This window comes from Heptranchias perlo, chromosome 28 (genome assembly GCF_035084215.1).
Source record: "Heptranchias perlo isolate sHepPer1 chromosome 28, sHepPer1.hap1, whole genome shotgun sequence".
Classification (NCBI taxonomy): Eukaryota; Metazoa; Chordata; class Chondrichthyes; order Hexanchiformes; family Hexanchidae; genus Heptranchias; species Heptranchias perlo.
The window spans coordinates 29,110,206-29,133,887 of NC_090352.1; the positions used below are offsets into that span (position 1 = coordinate 29,110,206).

General features: G+C 44.2%; 1 protein-coding gene across 1 annotated transcript in view; it reads left to right on the forward strand.

The window, feature by feature from the left end:
* The first annotated feature begins 3,138 nt into the window (after positions 1-3,138).
* Positions 3,139-23,682, forward strand: part of LOC137299223 (nuclear pore membrane glycoprotein 210-like) — a 123,223-nt gene continuing 102,679 nt past the window's right edge. The window contains exons 1-5 of the mRNA XM_067967886.1: positions 3,139-3,293; positions 12,824-12,960; positions 16,705-16,836; positions 17,659-17,755; positions 20,277-20,427. Of these exons, the coding sequence (XP_067823987.1) occupies positions 3,139-3,293; positions 12,824-12,960; positions 16,705-16,836; positions 17,659-17,755; positions 20,277-20,427 (672 nt within the window). The remainder of the gene's footprint in view (positions 3,294-12,823; positions 12,961-16,704; positions 16,837-17,658; positions 17,756-20,276; positions 20,428-23,682) is intronic.

A 23,682-nucleotide genomic window follows, 5' to 3' on the forward strand; every position in this document is an offset into this window, starting at 1 on the left:
AAATTAAATAAACCCTTGAAAGAAACTGACTTGGATTGAGTTATCAAAGAAATTTTAATACAGGCCTATAAACCCCTGCCTCAAAAATGGACAATATTAATGGGCAATCTAGTTACTGTGCAAACCAAGCAATTGTTCTCCTCAATTTTTTCCACTTCTATCCTGAAGGAACTGAATCAAGCTAGGGTATGATTCCATGGGGTTGGATGCTCTCTGGTACCTTACCCAGTCTTCATGTATGAGTCTAGACACTGATGCCTAGATCTTCTGATCAGAGTTATTTTAGTAACAATGGTAACTCCACCACCAGTGTCAAAATAATGTAGGTCAAAAATCTAGACTCGAGTGTTGGAAGACTCTAACCATTTGAGGCATCATCTTCTGACATCCATGAGAATACTTTCAACTTGAGTATTGGATAGGGATGAGGAACGAGAAGCCTGGTTGACTTTTCCCTTCCCTAGTCCAGGAGCACTAACGTCAACTGTAGTGCCCCTACCCTCCACCCTGTCAGTAGATCGGCTAACTCAGCACAGACCAGGGATCGAAACCGGAACCTTCCAGAGACAATTTTGTAAAAAAAACTTAGAGTGACTTGTACAATTCTATATTTTTTGCATATCTAGATTTTGTGAACATTTGTGGAATTACATAGCTTGAATTATGATAACAATGGAGAGTGGAGAAATTAGATCCAGTAAGTTCTTCTGTCAGGTACAGAATTCTCCAGCTTTCCTTGTTGTAGAATCCTAAAGCAGCACATAACTGGGCCACAGTTTAAAGTTGAAGGAGACAAAAGCAAATAAGAAACTTTGATTTTTTTTTACTAAGGTGATGATAGAAATTTGGTATAGATTACCAGAAGGGGTGGTGGAACAGAAAACTTTGGCAGGTTTTAAAAATGGACTGGATAAAGTCCTGGGCTGCACAGGTTCCTATTCAGTGTCGAATCACAATAAAGAGCCTAATGGGAGGTTTGGAAGGATAAGATAGCTAGATGGACCATTGATTTTCTCCTTACCTACAATATTACTACATTATCTTCTCTAAAATAAAATATTTTACCCCAACAGTGACACAGAGGATGCGTTTATTTGTAAAATAACACTTAAACTTCCTGGCTAGAGATGAAACAGCACTGCTCAGGACACCTTTCTTTTTGCACCTGATTTTAACAAAATGGGCTACATGTTTAAAACCTTAATTTAATGCAATTACAAACCATGGCTAGGGACCACATATTTTTTAAAACCCCCAAACCTATTTTATATGAAATTACTGCAACACATACACCACCTAGTGAAATTACTCAGTATGGCACAGATATACTGTGCTTTCTACATTCTAGTCTAATTATTAGGACGTCAAAAATGCATACTGACCTGAAATGTACTCTTTCGCACACCTCAATCTTTGATATAAATTCTGTATTTTGTCTTTCCCAAAGTTGAATAAATTGGATTACTACTTTTCTATTAATAGAAAAAATATAAAAGTTAAAAATGCCAATGTTTTTTAGACATCAATTGTAGTCATTCCTGCTTACTCAATAATTTTAGCTATAAATTCCTATCAAAAGTCTTATTTCCCCAGATTACATTTGTACATACTTATAGTTGTTAATACAAAAACAAACATCAGTATATTGTAATATCTATCTCACTGCAACAAGTTTAAATTGATATGGCAGTTTATGGCCTGAAATTTTTTCCTAATGATTACTAATTTGCAAAAAAAAGTCATAATTTTTTATTCTATATGACCATTTGCCAAATTGCTATGAGTTGAATGGGAGTTCCTAATCTCAAGAAATGATTGCAAGATTAGGCATTCCTGCATGCAACATGCAGCAGAGACTCAGTCCCTCACCTCCCCCTTCCCACCCAGAGCAGCAGCATCAAGGGTGAGGGTCAAATCAGAGAAGAACAATGTCATTGGGTTGAAGAGAATCAGCAAAAACTGGGGGAAAGAATGATCTGGGGAGGGTAGTGGATGAGAGTGTCAGCATGAACGAGTGGGGTAAGAACTCTGCTAGTATAAACTAGGTGAAAGGGGGAGAATCGGAAAAGAACGCCAGTGTGACTTGGAGAAGGAGTTAGAAGGGTTCTTCTATGATCTGGAGGGAGCAGGGAGAACAGTACCAGTGTGAATTGGAGGGTGGAGGTGAGGCTGAAGAAGCATGTCAGTGTGAACTAAGAAGGGAAGTGGGAAGAAGATTCTCAGCATGGGGGAGGAAGAGTGCCTGTGTGAACCTGAGGAATGCGGTGAAGAATGGCAGCATGAACAGAGTGTGGGTGAAGAATAAAATCATTTTTAACTGGAGCAGAGGGGGAGAAGAGTGCCTTTCATGAATTTAAGGTAGAGGGGAAGGAATAACCCAATGTCACTGTGACAACTGTATAAACAATTTAACACAGTACCAATATATTCACAATAGCCTGCAATTTCTATGCAAAGATGGAGAATCCCTTATAGTTTTGCCTTCCTATACAAGTGTAAAATAATAAATGGAGGATTTATGACAACCCAAACCTTCTAGGGGGCAGGCTAAGCCCCATAATCACTAATAATCAAAAAAAATAGAATTACAGAATTTACAGTACAGAAACAGGCCATTAAGCTCAACTGGTCTATGTCAATGTTTATGCTCCACACTAGCCTCCTCCCTCTCTACTTCATCTAACCCCATCAGCATATCCTTTTATTCCTTTCTCCCACATGTACTTATCTAGCTTCCCCTTCAAGTGCATCCAAATCTAAATGTCGATACATTGTGCAATTGGTCCAATCATAACATTTTCACTGGGGTTGGAAGATGTAAAATATTTCTGCACTCTTGCAGCCTGGACATCCCTCATCCCAGCCACCCGGGGCGCTGCGGGCGGTAGCGCGAAGTGAGCACGTGCCCCTTTGCCAGTCCTGGGCGCGTGCGGTGGATCTCGAAGACACGCGCGACGGGCGCTGGCCGATTCCTGCCGTGGTTTTGGCGGGGCTAACTCGACGGTCTCCACAAAAAACAAGCTACAGACTTAAACAAAAGCCCCCTTTCCCCGTTGAGAATAGTCGTCCCCGTCCCCCACTGAGTGTTTACGAGCCCGAAATCACTGTTCTACTTGACCCTTGCTCGCCGGTGTTGCCATGGCGGCCCTCATCTGGGCCCGGCTCTTCTACGTCGTTGTATTTTTCCGTTATTCAATTGGGGCCAAGCTGAACGTCCCCAAAGTACTGCTGCCTTACTCTGCAACCGTGAAGGTGAATTTTACCATGGAGGCTGACGAAGGGTGTTACCTTTGGTGAGCTTTTGTTACTATTCCTTGAATTGGTTTCAGAACTCGTTTTCACAAGGGGACGTTGCCTTCGTGCAAACTTCTTATGGTTTGAGGAGAACAGGGCGGGAGACTTACGTCAGATCAAGCTACGCAAGGGTGGTATGATGTACTTTAAGATTAAAGTCGTTGTGCCACGTGTTCACAAACAAAAAAAAATAATTCCTAAACCCTACTTTGAGAAGACATTGCTCTTAAAGTCTTCTATTACATTAATTTATGGAAAATCGGATCTTTTACATCTATATTGATTATATAGTTTAAAAAAGCTGCAAAATGACGATTAGGCAGCTCTATTAGTTTGGCATAGCACTTTGCAACTCAACATTTGTGGGTGTTCTTTGATTTGTCCAATAATTTCATTGTATTTCAAAGACTTACTGCATAGGGAACATCTGTGCTTTTGGAGGTTAGGTTTTTGCAAGTACACCTGCGAGAGGTTGTTGAGATACATAGAACTTTGATTGTTTTCAAAGAGTTGAGATACTGAAATAAATTACAGACTTGTGACCAAAATAAGTATCTCATAGATGATATGGGAGTGTGTTGAACTTGAACAGTTTGTAAGCGTGATCGCTTGATCCTAACACAGAAACTTAAAGATCTTATAAAATTATTTTCAAATTGTATTTTTAGACACATTTCTAGCAGGAGTAAAAAAAAACAGAACTAGTACGGTTGGTCTCTCAAATAATCAAATGTTTATACATGGACCTTTGTTTAAAATCACCAAGTCATTTGTCTAATTTGTTTGTTTTGTTTGAGATCAATTTTCCATAGAAAGCTATGGTAGTCACATCACAGCATCTATGTGCCTCTTGAATGATTTTCGAGCTTTTGCCTAGTGGAAGACTATTTCAGGTATTAATCACCCTGGGTGAAGAAGTGCTTCCTGACATCCTGAGCTTGCCTATTATCAATTTAGTACCTTGGCCTGCAGCCATGGTTTAACTTGAAACATTGCTCCAGGCTAACCTTTTCTGCTCAATGTCTAAGAATCAATAAGGTTAGTTTTTATTACAATTTCAAAACACTAAGTTTTTTTATTTTTAGTGTTTTAAAAAAAACGAGTAAACAAGTGGGGGGAAAACTTGGCTCCAAAAATCCCAAGTAAGTTCAGAGAAAATCAATTTTAAAAAGAGTATTTATTTTGAATATTGCTAAAATACAAGAAAACAAGCAAGGACTTAAACTAAATGATCATCCACAGTTTTTTATTTGGACAACACTTTTATAGGTCTCGCTATCAGACTCTCATTTAACACCCAGATGGATCTATTGCCTATTGTTGTGGCTGCAGCGACTTACTTAACTGCCACAATGATAATACACAATACAATTTGTTAGTGATTATGCTAGGGTTAAATAGTTGGGTTAAGTAAAAACAGAAAATGCTGGAAACACTTGGGAGGTCAGGCAGCATCTGAGGAGAAATAGAGTTAATGGGCAGCATTTTAGCACCCGCTATCGGGTGCGTTCCTGGCGGGGGGGGCCCCGAAAATCGTGAAATCCCGTAGCGGGACCGGAGCCCACCTCGAACCCAGCACTTCCGGGTTCCCCGCTGACGTGCCGGCGTGCGCGCGCAGCCCCTGCTGGTGGGAATCCCGCAGGCAATTAAAGCTAGCGGGATGCCACTTGAAAGTATTTATTTGTCTTGTTCAGGTCATTAACTGACCTGATTAAGGGATTATGTGAGGAGGGGTGGGATTTTAGAGCAACCTGGGACTGTTTCCCACACTGGGGGATACACTCCCAGTTCAAATGGAACCTGTTGCAGCCATCAGCCTGTGGCAGCTGCAAAGGTCCATTTGACAGGTGGTGGGGGAGACCCTCACTCATTGCAGGAGGCCACTCTGTCACTTGGGACAAAGTTTGGCCTCCACCACCCTCCTCCTGACAATCAAAGTCACCAACTTGCACACTTACCCCGGTGTCCAGACCCATGTACCTACCTTGCGGACCCCCTCAGATGTACATCTTGCGGATGGGGGCCGCCGTAGCTGCAGTCATGACCTCCTCGGAGGGCAAATAGCATCACCAGCCTCGCCATCCACGCCGTCCACCTCTGACACGTGGAGCTCCACAACAGAGTGCTGTGACTCATCCACCTGCACAGCAGGAGGGAGGGCTACCGCAGAGAGAGATGCTTCGCAGAGGGCACTACCCTCGCCACAGGGTCCACAGACAGAGGCTCAGCTTCCTGGACCTCTCCGAGCAGCAGTGCACACGGAGGCTCAGAGTCACTCGACATGTAGTCGTGGACATCTGCAGCCTCCTTCATGCCAAGCTGCTCCTGGCTGGCCCGAGCACCATCTTCTTACCTGTCGCTGTCAAAGTCACCACGGTAGCATAGTGGTTATGTTACTGGGCTAGTAATCCAGAGACCTGGACTAAAATCCAGAGTCATGAGTTCAAATCCCGCCACGGCAGCTGGCGAATTTAAATTCAATTAAATTTAATTAAATTCAATTAATTAAATTAAAAAATCTGGAATTAAAATACTAGTATCAGTAATGATGGCCATGAAACTACCGGATTGTCGTAAAAACCCATCTGGTTCACTAATGTCCTTTAGGGAAGGAAGCCTGCCGCCCTTACCCGGTCTGGCCGATATGTGACTCCAGACCCACAGCAATGTGGTCGATTCTTAATTGCCCTCTGAAATGGCCTAGCAAGCCACTCAGTTGTAAAATCTCGCTACAAAAAGTCATAATAAGAATAAAACCGGACGGACCACCCGGCATCGGACCACTAGGCACCGGACACGACAACGGCAAAACACCAAGCCCAGTCGACTCTGCAAGGTCCTCCTGACTAACATCTGGGGACTTGTGCCAAAATTGGGAGAGCTGTCCCACAGACTAGTCAAGCAACAGCCTGACATGGCCATACTCACAGAATCATATCTTTCAGCCAACGTCCCAGACTCTTCCATCACCATCCCTGGGTATGTCCTGTCCCACCGGCAGGACAGACCCACCAGAGGTGGCGGTACAGTGATATACAGTCAGGAGGGAGTGGCCCTGGGAGTCCTCAACATTGACTCTGGACCCCATGAAATCTCATGGCATCAGGTCAAACATGGGCAAGGAAACCACCTACCGTCCTCCCTCAGCTGATGAATCAGTCCTCCTCCATGTTGAACACCACTTGGAGGAAGCACTGAGGGTAGCAAGGGCACAAAATGTACTCTGGGTGGGGGACTTCAATGTCCATCACCAAGAGTGGCTCGGTAGCACCACTACTGACCGAGCTGGCCGAGTCCTGAAGGACATAGCTGCTAGACTGGGCCTGCGGCAGGTGGTGAGCGAACCAACACGAGGGAAAAACTCACTTGACCTCGTCCTCACCAATCTACCTGTCGCAAATGCATCTGTCCATGACAGTATTGGTAGGAGTGACCACCGCACAGTCCTCGTGGAGATGAAATCCCGTCTTCGCACTGAGGACACCATCCAACGTGTTGTGTGGCACTACCACCGTGCTAAATGGGATAGATTCAGAACAGATCTAGCAGCTCAAAACTGGGCATCCATGAGGCGCTGTGGGCCATCAGCAGCAGCAGAATTGTATTCCAGCACAATCTGTAACCTCATGGCCCTGCATATTCCTCACTCTACCATTACCAACAAGCCAGGGGATCAACCCTGGTTCAATGAGGAGTGTAGAAGAGCATGCCAGGAGCAGCACCAGGCGTACCTAAAAATGAGGTGCCAACCTGGTGAAGCTACAACTCAGGACTACATGCATGCTAAACAGCGGAAGCAACATGCTATAGACAGAGCTAAGCGATTCCACAACCAACGGATCAGATCAAAGCTCTGCAGTCCTGCCACATCCAGTCGTGAATGGTGGTGGACAATTAAACAACTAACGGGAGGAGGAGGCTCTGCAAACATCCCCATTCTCAATGATGGCGGAGTCCAGCACATGAGTGCAAAAGACAAGGCTGAAGCGTTTGCAACCATCTTCAGCCAGAAGTGCCGAGTGGATAATCCATCTCAGCCTCCTCCCGATATCCCCACCATCACGGAAGCCAGTCTTCGGCCAATTCGATTCACTCCACGTGATATCAAGAAACGGCTGAGTGCACTGGATACAGCAAAGGCTATGGGCCCTGACAACATCCCAGCTGTAGTGCTGAAGACTTGTGCTCCAGAACTAGCTGCGCCTCTAGCCAAGCTGTTCCAGTACAGCTACAACACTGGCATCCACCCGACAATGTGGAAAATTGCCCAGCTATGTCCTGTCCACAAAAAGCAGGACAAATCCAATCCGGCCAATTACCGCCCCATCAGTCTACTCTCAATCATCAGCAGAGTGATGGAAGGTGTCGTCGACAGTGCTATCAAGCGGCACTTACTCACCAATAACCTGCTCACCGATGCTCAGTTTGGGTTCCGCCAGGACCACTCGGCTCCAGACCTCATTACAGCCTTGGTCCAAACATGGACAAAAGAGCTGAATTCCAGAGGTGAGGTGAGAGTGACTGCCCTTGACATCAAGGCAGCATTTGACCGAGTGTGGCACCAAGGAGCCCTAGTAAAATTGAAGTCAATGGGAATCAGGGGGAAAACTCTCCAGTGGCTGGAGTTGGACCTAGCACAAAGGAAGATGGTAGTGGTTGTTGGAGGCCAATCATCTCAGCCCCAAGGCATTGCTGCAGGTGTTCCTCAGGGCAGTGTCCTAGGCCCAACCATCTTCAGCTGCTTCATCAATGACCTTCCCTCCATCATAAGGTCAGGAATGGGGATGTTCGCTGATGACTGCACAGTGTTCAGTTCCATTCGCAACCCCTCAGATAATGAAGCAGTCCGAGCCTGCATGCAGCAAGACCTGGACAACATCCAGGCTTGGGCTGATAAGTGGCAAGTAACATTCGCGCCAGATAAGTGCCAGGCAATGACCATCTCCAACAAGAGAGAGTCTAACCACCTCCCCTTGACATTCAACTGCATTACCATCGCCGAATCCCCCACCATCAACATCCTGGGGGTCACCATTGACCAGAAACTTAACTGGACCAGCCATATAAATACTGTGGCTACAAGAGCAGGTCAGAGGCTGGGTATTCTGCGGCGAGTGACTCACCTCCTGACTCCCCAAAGCCTTTCCACCATCTACAAGGCACAAGTCAGGAGTGTGATGGAATACTCTCCACTTGCCTGGATGAGTGCAGCTCCAACAACACTCAAGAAGCTCGACACCATCCAAGGTAAAGCAGCCCGCTTGATTTGCACCCCATCCACCACCCTAAACATTCACTCCCTTCACTACCGGCGCACTGTGGCTGCAGTGTGCACCATCCACAGGATGCACTGCAGCAACTCGCCAAGGCTTCTTCGACAGCACCTCCCAAACCCGCGGCCTCTACCACCTAGAAGGACAAGGGCAGCAGGCGCATGGGAACAACACCACCTGCACGTTCCCCTCCAAGTCACACACCATCCCGACTTGGAAATATATCGCCGTTCCTTCATTGTCGCTGGGTCAAAATCCTGGAACTCCCTTCCTAACCACTGTGGGAGAACCGACACCACACGGACTGCAGCGGTTCAAGAAGGCGGCTCACCACCACCTTCTCGAGGGCAATTAGGGATGGGCAATAAATGCCGGCCTTGCCAGCGACGCCCACATCCCGTGAACGAATAAAAAAATAACAACCTCTCCTCCGCATCCTTCCAGGGTGCAACCGGGGACATCGCCGACGTCTCTCAGCCATCTGCACAAAAGAGCCCTGCAAATACACCTACACCCACTCTGCAGTGACACAATGGGTGGCATCAGTTGTGGGTCTTCATAGTGATCCTCAGGAAAGGGCATTATTGCACAGACCAGACAAGATTCGCGAAGACATGGCAGTAGTGGTGCCAAAATAATATGTGATGTGAGTTGGTCAGAAATTCAATATAAGTAACAACCATGACAAACCCTCAAACACCCTTGTGCATCCCCTTCATGCTCACGACACATTTGCCTTACGCTGCCTACTGCACATATGTGATGCATGCCCTGTGGCTGCAGCACAGGTAGTGGCAGGTTGAGTGAGGCTGGCCGTGAAAGAGATTCATGAGAGGGTGAGTACGAGATAGAGCCATGAGATTGTATGAGGATTGGGTTGAGTGGTAGTGGCGGGATGAGTACTGGCGAGGTGAGTAGGTGCAGGTACGATGAGGATGAGGTTTGAGTGGATATGAGGGGTGATGTGACAGAGTAGTGTTGGCAGTGCAGAAGGAGATGTGGGTTGGGGGCGGTGATGTGGCAGACGGAGTGTAGGGGAATGAGTAAGTGTACTCACTTTGGCTGACCTACTGAGGTCATTGGAGCGCCTCCTGCACTGTGTGCAGGTGGGCGATATGTTGGTGGTGCTGGTGACCTCCTCTGCCACCTCGAGCCAGGCCTTCGTGGTGGCAGAGGCAGGCTGCTTCCTCCCGCCCGCCGGGAGGAAGATCTCTGTCCTCCCCCTCCTCCTCACCCCATGTATTGATACCTGGAGTGAGGCATCATTAAACTGGGAGCAGCCTCCCCCCTGGGCTGCTCCATGCTGTGATTTTTTTCTATTTGTTGCAGCATTTGTCAGTGGAGGACTGCCCCTTTAAATAGAGCTCCTCCAGCTGACAGATCTTACTGCGCATGCGCAGTCCGCCCGACGCGCAGATCAGCAGTGGGGAACCCGGAGGAGCAGGTAAGTGAATCCAATTGGTGGATTGTATGCTACAATCGCGCGGGGAGCTGACTAATTTCACCGGGCGCGTTACCCACGCGCCCGATAGCCCCCCCGCCGAGAACCCGCAGCCCTGCTAACATCGGGCCCAATGTTTCAGGCCGATGACCATTCATCAGAACTGGAAGGAGTTTGACAAGAGCTGTGTTCTTGCTTTTAGCAAACAGTGTGTTGATATGTGATCTGAGTCAGTCTTTGATTGATGATCTCAGTCTTTAGGAGAGCACCAGTGTGGTATCTATATGAGTGCATTGTTATTCTTGCTCCATAGGAATGAAAGACTGAAGTTTGCTGCAGTATAAAGAATATATCGTCCTCGCAGCGATAACTAAAGATGGTCCAGGTCCCCTTTTAAAAAAAAAGTCCAAATTGCATAGCCTTCATTTTTTTTCCCGCCATAAACTGGGTCCACAGATCTGTGCTCACTGCATCCATGATGCCAGTACAGCATTTACAGCACACGATATGGATGGGATGCAGAAGCTTCTTTGGATTCAATTTTTTATAAGAAGACATTGAGAAATTTAAGGTGTTTTCCTCAAATTCTGGAACAAATTGGTGTTCAGCAATTCACCATCCAAAAAAAAATCTGTGAACTTATCAGTGGAAATCGGTAAAAACTGACTTTAATGATCCCTACCCATGTAGTATTTTATATGCCTCTGTTATGTCCCTTTTCATTCAGCTCTTTTCAAAGCTGAAGGTCCAAGATTCCTATCTGGCTGCCAATATCCAGAGCCTTCTCCTGTGGGTGTCGCTGGCAAGGCTTGCATTTATCACCTATCTCTAGTTGCCCTGAACTGAATGGCTTGCTTGGCTAATTCAGAGGGGAGTTAAGAGTCAACCACATTGGTGTGAGACTGATATCACATATAGGCCACACTAGGTAAGGATGGCTGGTTTCCCTCCCTAAAGGACATTACTGAACCAGTTGTGTTTTTATGACAATCAATGTCACTTTTACTGGTACCAGCTTTTTCTTTCCAGATTTTTTAAAACTGAATTTTAAAAAATATTTGTTCATGGGATGTGGGCGTCACTGGCAAGGCCAGCATTTATTGCCCATCCTTGAGAAGGTGGTGGTGAGCCGCCTTCTTGAACCGCTGCAGTCCGTGTGGTGAAGGTTCTCCCACAGTGCTGTTAGGTAGGGAGTTCCAGGATTTTGACCCAGCAACGATGAAGGAATGGCGATATATTTCCAAGTCGGGATGGTGTTTGACTTGGAGGGGAACGTGCAGGTGGTGTTGTTTGCATGTGCCTGCTGCCCTTGTCCTCCTAGGTGGTAGAGGTTGTGGGTTTGGGAGGTGCTGTCGAAGAAGCCTTGGAGAGTTGCTGCAGTACATCCTGTAGATGGTACACACTGCAGCCACTGTGCGCCGGTGGTGAAGGGAGTGAATGTTTAGCGTGGTGGATGGGGTGCCAATCAAGCGGGCGGCTTTGTCCTGAATTCAAATTCTTATACTGTCATGGTGGAATTTGAACTCACATTCGCTGGATTATTAGTCCAGGCTTCTGGAATACTAGTCCAGTAACATAACATTACACTATTGTACCCACCAGTAGGATGAGCGCCTCAGTGACGTTCGAAATCTCAATGCGATGTTTGTGATACTGAATATGGATGTGAAACCGTGCCACCATTTCTGCGCAGTCTGCACTTATGGCTCCCTCACCACTTCCAAGTAAAGTATCACATTTTGTAGCCATTTTATGTTAATTTTTAATTTACGGTTTTACATCTTAGTCTTTGCGATTACATTTTGTGTGCTCCTCAATTTTTGGGCTGTTACCAAGATCCAAACAAAATTTTCCAAGTCAGTAAATTATATATATTTTAATGCTTTGAAGTGCTCCCTTGTTTTAGATTGAGAATAATACATACCTGAAAGTGATTCTATTTTGGCTAATACATAGGCAGGGAAGAACTTATGTTTAGGCTGAATTATATTACATATGAGGGGTAGAGACCCAGCAATGCAAAAAAACATAGGGAAGGCGTTCGGAAAGAAGAAATAAACAACGAATCAGCTTGGGAAGAAGCAGGAAAGCCTGAGCCATGTGAAAGGTGATGGGCACTGATACCTGCCCATGTGCAGAAGCCCAGAAGAGGTACTTAGCAGCACTGAGCCTGGGAAATACCAGTAAGAATGATTAAATTAATAAATAATGGTTACTTGAGTCAATTATAGAAGTGTGTCATACACTTTTAAAGTATGATGCCCTACATATGTTTTTGATTTTATGCCCTATTGATGCATGCTGGACATAACGCTTTTAATCATGTAGTTAGATATGGTTAAATCCTGAGTGTAGACATGCTTTTTATATACAGAGGGTTTAAATTTATGCCAAGTGCAGCTCTGCATAATTAAAAAGAGAAGAATAAATCGTTAAAATTAAAATAACAAAAATGTTAAATGGTTAAAGTCTTGCAACATTGCACTTTTATCTGATTGAAAGAGAAAGATAGTATAATTCTATTGACTAGAAGGGTGGATCCAGATAAATACTGTCTTAGTGAATTAGAGTACAATTGAGGTGCTTAAATATTAAATTCTTGCCATTCAAATTTAAAGTGCAGTATTCATTCTGTTTTAAGTGAGATGATAAATTCTGATTTTCGGCTAAAGTTGACATTGTCTGATTAAAAGCTGCAACTCAATCATCAGGTCTTGCACTTGACACATTTAGTATAATGGATGCAACTAAATAATTAATGTGGTAGTAATAATATAGTATTGATAGTTCTACATAGTTCTTTTCCATTGTACAGGTTTTCAACACGACCAGATGTAGCAACTATTGAACCTGTATATCAGAATGATACCGAATGTTCTCATACAGCAGTGATATCTGTTCGCTCAACTCAGCCTACTCGCCTCACCAGCATAATTATAGCTGAGGAAACAGGTATACATATTTTAATGTTTTTAAGTGCATTTTTAGGGTTGGCATGAATTTGAAAATATAGCTGGAAAGACTGTAATATAATATTTAGTATTTGTAGGCATGGGCTTTTGAAATCACCCAAGTCATAAATCTGAATACCAGCAGATGTTTCAATATAGTTGCTCTTTTGAGGAGTTGGTGAAATACCAGTTGTCTGCTCCATGTACGTTATTGGCTAGTTTTAAGGCTTTGATCTAACAGGTGCTATTAGGACAAGAGAAGATATGAAGTGACACTAACAAATTATGGGATTTCTGACTCCATAGTGCAAACCTTTTCCTTTTTTCTTTAGCTTTTAAAGTAGATAGATGTTTGTTATGCTTGCTTATTATTTTGGGGAGTAGAGCCAAACTGAGACAATTTATGATGTGGAGATGCCGGTGATAGACTGGGGTGGACAAATGTAAGGAGTCGCACAACACCAGGTTATAGTCCAACAGCTTTATTTGAAATCACAAGCTTTCGGAGCTTTGCTCCTTCGTCAGGTGAAGTGAAGATATGCATATAGGCACAGCATATATAGTCAGAGAACAATGCCTGGTGATTACAGATAATCTTTCTAACTGCCCTTTATCACACCTCGGCAGAGAGATAATCACAGCAATCAAAGGAGTGAATGGTGTTCAAACAGGTTAGTCAGGGAAATATTACATCCAAGAATACTGAGGTGTGGTCACAAGGGGTCAAATGTAGCAGATGCTGGGGTTTGTATTGAAAACAGATAACTTTTTTTTGCTGGAAATCGCAACAGGTCCGGCCGCATCTGTGTATGGTGAACAGGCCAACTACGACTGCTGCGATTTATGTTCTCGAAAAAAATGTTTTTAGTGCTAAATGATACCTTTATTGGGTTCTAAATTTTTTTTGTGCCTCTGAAATTGAAAGCTGAAATTGTGACTGTTTATGAATGAAACTAAGTAAAAATTTCATGGTCTGTTGGTACAACATTTTAGAGTATCACTGCAATGCCACAGAATGGTAGGGTTTTCACCTGCAATTCCCCATTAAGACCGATATTTAAAAAAGAGCTTTTCATAGATTTATATGACCTACAAGCAAAATGGGAGCTGTGCATATTTTTTCACTGGGTCAGTCAATAACACAGCCATTCACAGCACAAATATAACGATAGGGCTGATTTTCCTAGTCCTGGCCCTCTGTACTAGACAGGAACAGCGAACCCAAGGTGCAGCCTCAGGTTCGCCAAGATTTCCTGCCTGGGCATTTCGAGAGAAGTGCTCACCTTCATTCTTCAGTTTGACTCCAGAACCAGGGTCCAGCAAACGGTAAACCAACAAAAGGAGAAGGGAGGCCAAGAACAAGTCTACCTCCTAAGAATCGCCCCATTGGATCAGTGCCCACTGCTAGTGCAGGCAGACAGAATTCAGCATCCAGGAAACCTCTGAAATCTTGAGACATTATTAAAGAAGTGGAAATCTGACATTCTGTCTCCGATCCTTTCCCTGACCCTTGGACCCAGAGAACTGAACATTCTTGGGGGTACGAGTCAGGAAAATTGGCCCGAATGATTCCTATTGCTTCGCAAACAGCAAAGTCACCATTAAGTATGAATAACAAAAAATTGATAATTCAGCAGTGGAATGCATGATTGTTGTATATAATGGCTCAACCAAAAGTTAGATATCCCAATTTTTTACCCACAAGGCCCTGCATGTTGCAAGAATTCGAGTAGAAGCACAAAAAGAATGATTAGATTACTAAAACAGAGAATGTACATTGTTGCACACAATTGGATTTTTAAAGTGGAAATAAAATATTCTCCACATCTTACTATGGTGAGTATATCAGCATTACATATTATACCGTACACATCTTTCAGGAAGTAATCAAAAAAGTTAAATGAACGGAGTTGAATACGTTTGCGTCACATTGAGCAAGTCAGGAGTACATTGCCAGTAAAATTTGAAGCACAGTTTAAACCACGCTCTCCAATATTTGTACTGAAAAATAGGTTAGTTTCATGATATTCACACATGGCACCAGCCCCCCCCCCCCTGCCGCCCCAAAATACAAAACTTCTGTGTGCTACATGATGTATTAGATGTTGCAATTTCCAACTAAGTTTCTTTCGCCCTTCACTGGCACTTTGGTTTTAATCAGGAGCTAATTTTAAATGTTGGTGGCCTGCCTTTCCCCAGACAACTGAGTGTGGAGAAAATGATCATCTGGTACAGTAACCAGCTGGTTACAATCAACATGTGTTCTGCTCGTGCGCACTGTTTAAAATTAGACTCTGATTTAAAGTGACAGTAAACAATGTGCATGTTGGTTACTGTGCTAACTGGTAGTTTCCTCCATTTTCAGACAAACGGGGAAGGGCAGAGCACTAGCATTTTAAACAGGGTCCTGAAGTCCTGATGAAATGGAAGAACACAACTGGAGATTATGGGGGTAATTTTGAACTCCACTGCCTGGGCGATAATCTGTCCGAGTGGATGCCCACCTGTTGTGGAACCTGCCCAATTGTTAAATCAATGGAATGCAAATCGTGTGGTTTCTATAAAGGGTGGCGATCCAATCTGCCAGGTTACTGCCCCTATAACTGCCAGCACAGCATTTTGCCGGATTTGGGACCTAGCATGTAAACATGAAAAAAATCTTCTGAGTATTCAAGGACTGGTTTCCAAACATTTCCAATTTTGCTGTATCCCCAGTACATGAGCATTTCAGTTATAAATCTAGAATCTTGAGAATAACAAAAACTGCTACACTTTCTTTTTGTAATTAACTGACTGTAAGAAGTGCACTTTTGCAAACAACCAGTATGATCCTCTGGGACAGGAGAAATGCCATGTGTTTTTTTTGCTTCTATGATTTGTAACCTGTAAATGGACTATGGTGTGTTTGCCCAAAGCAACTACATATCCTAATAGACCAATACAGATGAAAACATTTGTGTTTTCACAAGTGTCAGCTTTTGTAAAATAGTTATGTTGTACAGGCTTGTTGATTTAACCTTTTATGGTCTATTTCTGAAAGCTGGGTGATATGTTGAAATCCTCCTGTTCATTAAGCTTTACTAATGTTAGGTCTAACCTGGAGCTCACTTTATTTTTTTGTGCTCGCCTGTGTAATTCTCTACATGTTTTCATGACTGACTTTTCACTAGTTAAACAAGAACATAAAAGATTTGAAAGAATTTAAAATCTGATTTCCATGAACATATTTTAGGATGGAAGCACTATTTAAAAATAGTGGTGCAAATAAGTAGTCCATTACCAATTTCTACCACTCTTGCATCCTTGTTTATACATGCCTACTGTTTTGTTAAACTAACGCCCAGAGAAAACATGGGCATAAGTGAAATACAGATCACAGCTGCGACATTGTTGGGCTGATGCTTCGCACAAGGGGGCAGGTAAGATTATAGGGACAGTCCTCGAGGGTCACTCTCACGTGTCTCATAGTTGGTAGTCATAGAGTATCCTTGGTGGGGCAGCAAGTCATCTTTGTACCTTTTTAGTCCCAGGTGGTGTGTGATACCAGGAGACACAGGGAAGTGAAGAAAGGTATTTCTTTTCACTTGTATAAATAAATTATGAAAGACAAGTAGGTTCTTTTCATATGGAATGGTGATTTAAAAATAGCGAAAGTCAGAATATGTTTTCAATGTAATGCTTAAAGAATGATCTTGGGGAAATAATTGAAATGGTCTGCAAAGCAATAATGTACTTTTTTTTTCAGTGACAGGGCAAGTGTTGCGCTGTGATGTAATGGTTGATATCATAAATCAGATTGAAATTGTATCGACAACACGGGAACTTTATGTGGATGACTCTCTCCTAAAATTAACAGTTAGAGCCTTAGATGAAGAAGGTATGAACTGTACTTTATAATACTCTGTAACACATCTCTGCAAATATGTGCTTGTTTTTATTTCTTTTATTTTAAATTCCCACATCTGATTGATGTGAGAGCACGAAGTAGGCTTTCTGTTAACCTTGGACAGTAATTCTTATTAGGTCTTGTTGAATTTTTCCTCTCCTTTTTGCACCAGTTTTCTCTCACCCTCCTCTCCCGAAGAGGATTCCTTGCTGGAGTATGGTTTTAGCTATGCCGTGTACCCTCCAGTATTTTTCCTAAGTGGCAATTCTTCACGTGTGAGCCAAATTGGATGTTGGCTAACTACACTGGACATCATAACAAATCTCAATCCCATTTTCATCTGATATTCACACACCCTTGTTTCCAGCAGAAGTCATTGAATCACAAGCAGAAGTGAGAAGTCTGGTTGATATTTTCTTTTTCCCTTCTGTAATCTAGGGAGGCTGAGGCCAGTTGTAATGCTCCTACTGCCACCTGGCTAAGACCAGCTAACTGAGGAGAGGCTCAGGATTGAACCAAATACATTGCTGATCTGTATGGCTCAGCTACCACTTGAGCCATTGGGGAAGTCACAATCTTTTGAGCACCTCTGCCACAGTGGCACTAAAGCTAGCATGAGGGGAAAGTTTGTTATGAACAATAACAATAACGCAGTAGTGTTTACTGTAATGAGGTTTCATTGCACTTTTTTATGTAGTCATTGCTTTGATTTCTGCTGCCTATGAATTTTGTGATCACTATCACTTCTGTAGTAATTGTACTGTTATTCTCTAGTGATAGTAACATAATGGAGTTATCCTACCTTTTTTCAAGGCAATACTTTTAGCAGCTTGGAGGGATTTATTTTCGAATGGAGCATCGTGAAGAATGAAGACATGGATAATAACGCAGAGTCGCCATGTAAAATTAGGTAGGCACCAGCAGGACTATTACTTTAAAATCTGAATGGACACTAATTCAGTAATTTCAAATTGATAGATTATAATGGGACTACGTTTTAGAAAACAGGTTGGTGCAGTAAATGTATTTTTTATTGGTACAGTTAGATGATGAGTGAAGCAAATTAACATTCCTAGCACCTTTATGTCTTAACCATATAATTTTATGTACACAAAAGTGTTTTTTTTTTGTAATGTGGCGATGCCGGTAATGGACTGGGGTTGACAATTGTAAACAATTTTACAACACCAAGTTATAGTCCAACAATTTTATTTTAAATTCACAAGCTTTCGGAGGCTACCTCCTTCCTCAGGTGAATGATAGCAGATGTTTTGACTTGTTTGTTTTTGTAAAATATCTGCTCCTAGTTCTATAATTTCCTCTGGTGCCATGTTTCCTTCCCGAATTAAAAAGACTGCAAGTGTCTTGTTCCTAGGTCTCTGTCAGTTGTGCTGTTGAAGCAATAATTGGGATATGTCTGACAATGGCATGGGATGACTCCCATTTCCAGGTTTCTCTGTGTTCCTTGGAAATACCTCACCTCCAACTGGTCTAACTGAGTTTAGAAGTTCAACCTGTGTGGAATTGTAGGGATGACCCCACGGCCTACCACTCCACAGTGCACCATATTGATGTGCCAACATGCATTGCACTGGACTGCTGTGATGAAGTTTTAAATGGTGCTTATCAAAATCATAAATTGAAAATGGTTTTTCCAGTTTTACTAACATGCATGTCTGGTTGGTGTGAGAGGATCACAATGGTCCAGATATTTAAGAACATAAGAAATAGGAGCAGGAGTAGGCCAATCGGCCCCTCGAGCCTGCTCCGCCATTCAATAAGATCATGGCTGATCTGATCCTAACCTCAAATCTAAATTCATGTCCAATTTCCTGCCCGCTCCCCGTAACCCCTAATTCCCTTTACTTCTAGGAAACTGTCGATTTCCATTTTAAATTTATTTAATGATGTAGCTTCCACAGCTTCCTGGGGCAGCAAATTCCACAGACCTACTACCCTCTGAGTGAAGAAGTTTCTCCTCATCTCAGTTTTGAAAGAGCAGCCCCTTATTCTAAGATTATGCCCCCTAGTTCTAGTTTCACCCATCCTTGGGAACATCCTTACCGCATCCACCCGATCAAGCCCCTTCACAATCTTATATGTTTCAATAAGATCGCCTCTCATTCTTCTGAACTCCAATGAGTAGAGTCCCAATCTACTCAACCTCTCCTCATATGTCCACCCCCTCATCCCTGGGATTAACTGAGTGAACCTTCTTTGTACTGCCTCGAGAGCAAGTATGTCTTTTCTTAAGTATGGAGACCAAAACTGTATGCAGTATTCCAGGTGCGGTCTCACCAATACCTTATATAACTGCAGCAATACCTCCCTGTTTTTATATTCTATCCCCCGAGCAATAAAAGCCAACATTCCGTTGGCCTTCTTGATCACCTGCTGCACCTGCATACTAACTTTTTGATCTTCTTGCACTAGGACCCCCAGATCCCTTTGTACTGCAGTACTTTCCAGTTTCTCGCCTTTAAGATAATAACTTGCTCTTTGATTTTTCCTGCCAAAGTGCATAACCTCACATTTTCCAATATTGTATTGCATCTGCCAAATCTCCGCCCACTCACCCAGCCTGTCTATATCCCCCTGTAGGTTTTTTATGTCCTCCTCACTCTCCACTTTCCCTCCCATCTTTGTATCATCTGCAAACTTTGATATGTTACACTTGGTCCCTTCCTCCAAATCGTTAATATAGATTGTAAAGAGTTGGGGACCCAGCACCGACCCCTGCGGAACACCACTGGCTACTGATTGCCAGTCCCAGAATGAACCATTTATCCCAACTCTCTGCTTCCTGTTAGATAACCAATCCTCCACCCATGCCAGAATGTTACCCCCAATCCAGTGATTCTTTATCTTGAGCAATAATCTTTTATGTGGCACTTTGTCGAATGCCTTCTGGAAGTCTAAATACACTACGTCCACTGGTTCCCCTTTATCCACCCTGCACGTTATGTCCTCAAAGAACTCAAGCAAATTTGTCAGACATGACTTCCCCTTCGTAAAGCCATGCTGACTTTGTCCTATTAAATTATGTTTATCCAAATGTTCCGCTACTGTCTCCTTGATAATAGATTCCAAAATTTTACCCACCACAGATGTTAGGCTAACTGGTCTATAATTTCCAGCCTTCTGCCTACTACCGTTTTTAAATAAGGGTGTTACATTAGCAGTTTTCCAATCTGCCGGGACCTTTGCCGAGTCCAGAGAATTTTGGAAAATTATTACCAAAGCATCCACAATCCCTACTGCCACTTCCCTCAAGACCCTCGGATGTAAGCCATCAGGTCCAGATATTTGATTGTTTGACATATAGTACTCAGAACTATCTGGTTTCAAACTTGCCAAAGTCATTCTGCTAGACACACAGTTCCCGCCAGCATCTACTTATAATTTTGTGTCTTTTCGTGTATTTTGATTAGAATACTAAAGTTTTCAGAATCCACCTATTTACCACCTACGTACATAGCAACAATGGAAAAAGAAGGAAAGCAGGGAGACATCATTCTTGTATCTGGGTTAATGACTGGTACTGCTAACCTGAAAACACGACTGCAAGAAGCTGTATATAAGGTACTGGTCATTCTGCAGCCATTCATTTCGCAAGAAACAAATTTAAAAAAATTACTTAGCTATTCTTTTTTTTACCATCAGTCAGTCAAAAGGAGCATGTATATCATTTTGATGAATGTGAAGGCATCATACTTTAATTGGTGTGCACTGCAATGTGTAATGAACCCTCCATGCATTGCATTTTCGTGGTGCAGTTTCCTGAAGGCACATACGGATGTAATTTTAAAAACATATACAGAGGATAAAATATTCCGTTGGACTGGCATAGGTAGAGACAGCCTCGATATGAATATGTTCATGTGAGCAAGATTGGCAGTACATGGCGGAAATGTCCCCTGCTGCAGATTCTCCCGCATGTTCACAGTGCTCCAGAGAAGATGCTATGGAAGATCTAGTGACAGATGACAGGTCTTTCTGCTGCTCAACAGCACACTGTGGATTTCTTTTTCTGGATGGCAAGTGTTTGGTTCCTGTTGAGAATTCCCAATTGTCAGAGGACACTTTGCCCTTCATTGTCTTGTCGCATTCCTCAGAGATGATTATGGCCTCTTAGATCGATACAGCAGACCTAGGTGAAGACAATGGGGCCTATTTTTGGATGGCCGAGTGGGGGCGGGGGGGGCTCCGAAAATGGCGGAATCCCGGAGCAGGTTCAGAGCCCAGCTCCAACCCGCTCACTTCCGGGTTCCCCAATGACGCGTTCGGGTGCATGCGCAGCTGCCGCATGGGGGACTCCCATCGGCAATTAAAGCCGGTGGAATGATAATTTACATTGTTATTTATGTAGTTGAGGTACTTGACAGACCTCATTGACTGGAGATTTTGGCAGAGATGCAATTATGAAGGATCCTCAGCGTGTTTCCCATACTGTGGGAAACACTCCGTGTTGGAGTAGACGTGTTTCAGCCGGCAGCCAGCGTGAGATGCAAAGGATTATTTGACAGTTGGGGGAGAATACCTCATTTATTGCAGCAGGGCACTCTGTCACTTCAGACAAAGTTTTGGCTGCAACACCTTTGTCTTTCCACTCAAAATTATTAATTTATACCCTAAACTCTGCTATGCAAACACATTTACTTACTTTGCGGACCCCCTCAAACTCACACCATCAGGAGGGGGGCACCATAGCTGCATTCATCACTTGATCCGAGTACGAGCAACATCACCAGTCTCACCTCAGCCGTTGTGGAGCTCCACAACACAGTGCTGCGCCACAAGCACCTGCACAACAGCAGGGAGAGCAACAACAGAGAGAGCGGCATCGCAGGAGGCACTACCCTCGCCATAGGGTCTATAGACCTCTCTGAGGAGCAGTGCATACGGAGGCTCTGAGTCAGTCGCCAGGTGGTTGCGGACATCTGCAGCCTCCTTCATGCCGAGCTGGCCCGAGCAGCATCTTCTTACCTGTCACTGTCAAAGTCACCACCGCCCTCAAATTCTTCGCCTCCGGATCGTTTCATGGTACCACCAGGGACATCGCCGGGGTCTCTGTCGTCTGCACACAAGTGCATAAGGCAGGTCACCGGCGGCTTGTTTGGCAGGGCCTCGCACTATATCAACTTCCCCATGGATGACCTCAGCCAGATGGAGAGGGCAGTAGGATTCCACGCTGTGGCTTCCCATGGGTGCAGGGTGTAATCGATTGCACCCATATAGCAATACAAGCGCCTCCACACGAGCCAGGACTGTTCATCAACAGGAAGGGCTATCACTCCATCAACACTCAGCTCATCTGTGATCACCTCAAGAGATTCTTTCACATGTGCGCCAGGTACCCTGACAGCTGCCACGATTCCTTCATCCTCCGGGAGTCCAACTTCCCGCCCCTCTTCTACACATCGAACACCCACAAGGGCTGGCTCCTCGAGGACAAGGGATACCCCCTGCATACGTAGCTCATGACACTTCTGAGGAACTCCACCACCGAGCAACAGCGTCGATATAACGACAGCCACATCGCTACCAGGCGTACAATTGAGCATGCTTTAGGGCTGCTCAAGATGCGCTTCAGGTGTCTTGATCGTTCTGAGGGAGCACTTCAATATGCACCAGACAGAGTGGGACGCGTTATAGTCATCTGTTGTGCCCTGCACAACATGGCACAACAGAGAGGGGTGCCACTGGAGGAGGCTCCATCCACATCTGCCACCCATATTGAGGAGGAGGAGCAACCCATGGGCAGAATAGCGGCTCACCTGGCTGCTCGTGAGGCCAGGGAGTCACTGATATGTGAATGGTTCTCCTAACATCAGACAGTGTGAAGAGTCCAGCCCTCACCACCTGGACAGAGGAGCGGCCACACCAGCCCCCTTCCCCTCCCCCTGTACAAAATAGTCGTGCAACTACACATACACCCAGTGTAGAGTGACCCAATGGGTGGCATCAATTGCCACACATTGGGTCACTCAATGGGTGGCAATTGATGCCACCCATTGGGTGTTCATGGTGAACCTCATGAAAGGGACTTATTACACAAGCCAGTCAAGAATGGCCAAGACGGGCTCCGTCTGCCCGAGTCCTGGTCTTACGGGGTTACCGGGGACGGACGCGTCTTCTTCATCGATGAAGAAGTGCAGAGAACAACCTGGTTACATCCAGCGACAGGCGAGGCCGTCATCAGCGGGCACCGCAAGACGGCAGATCTACCAACCGGCTGGGAGGAAGGATACACCTTCGAAGGGGCGAGATATTTCATTAACCGCCAGCCCTCAGAGCCATTGAAGAAGAGACAGACGTTTTCATCCGAAGGGGCCCAAGGAAGCTGAGAAGAGCCCACCGTTCATTCCAGCGAAGCTCGGACCTGTGGAAGAAGCGAGAGGATCGATCTCTTCCCCTCAACCAATTAGATTGCAGCATCCTTGAAAAGCCGCAAAGAGTCAAAACCTTCAAGTACAAGTAGCAACGTAAAGATCAGGAAGTGAAAACAACAATAAAATCATCTGTAAAAACAGTTATAGACAGCGAAAAAAATCAAATTAAATAAGAGAAGGAAAAAAAAAGAATGGCCAAGACGTGGCAGTAGTGGTGACAATAATAATATTGTGCCATTAACAAAAATCAAATATAAATAAAAAACATGACAAACTGTCAAATACCCTTGTGTATCCCCTTTGTGCTCACAAAACCTTTGCCTTAAGCTCACAAGTATTCCTACGTGGTGCTTCCCCTGTGGCTGCAGCAGAGGTAGTGGCAGGTTGCTCTTGTTCATACCCTGACCGATTAAATGCTCTGGGCCTACGCCCTCTGGGTTTCGGT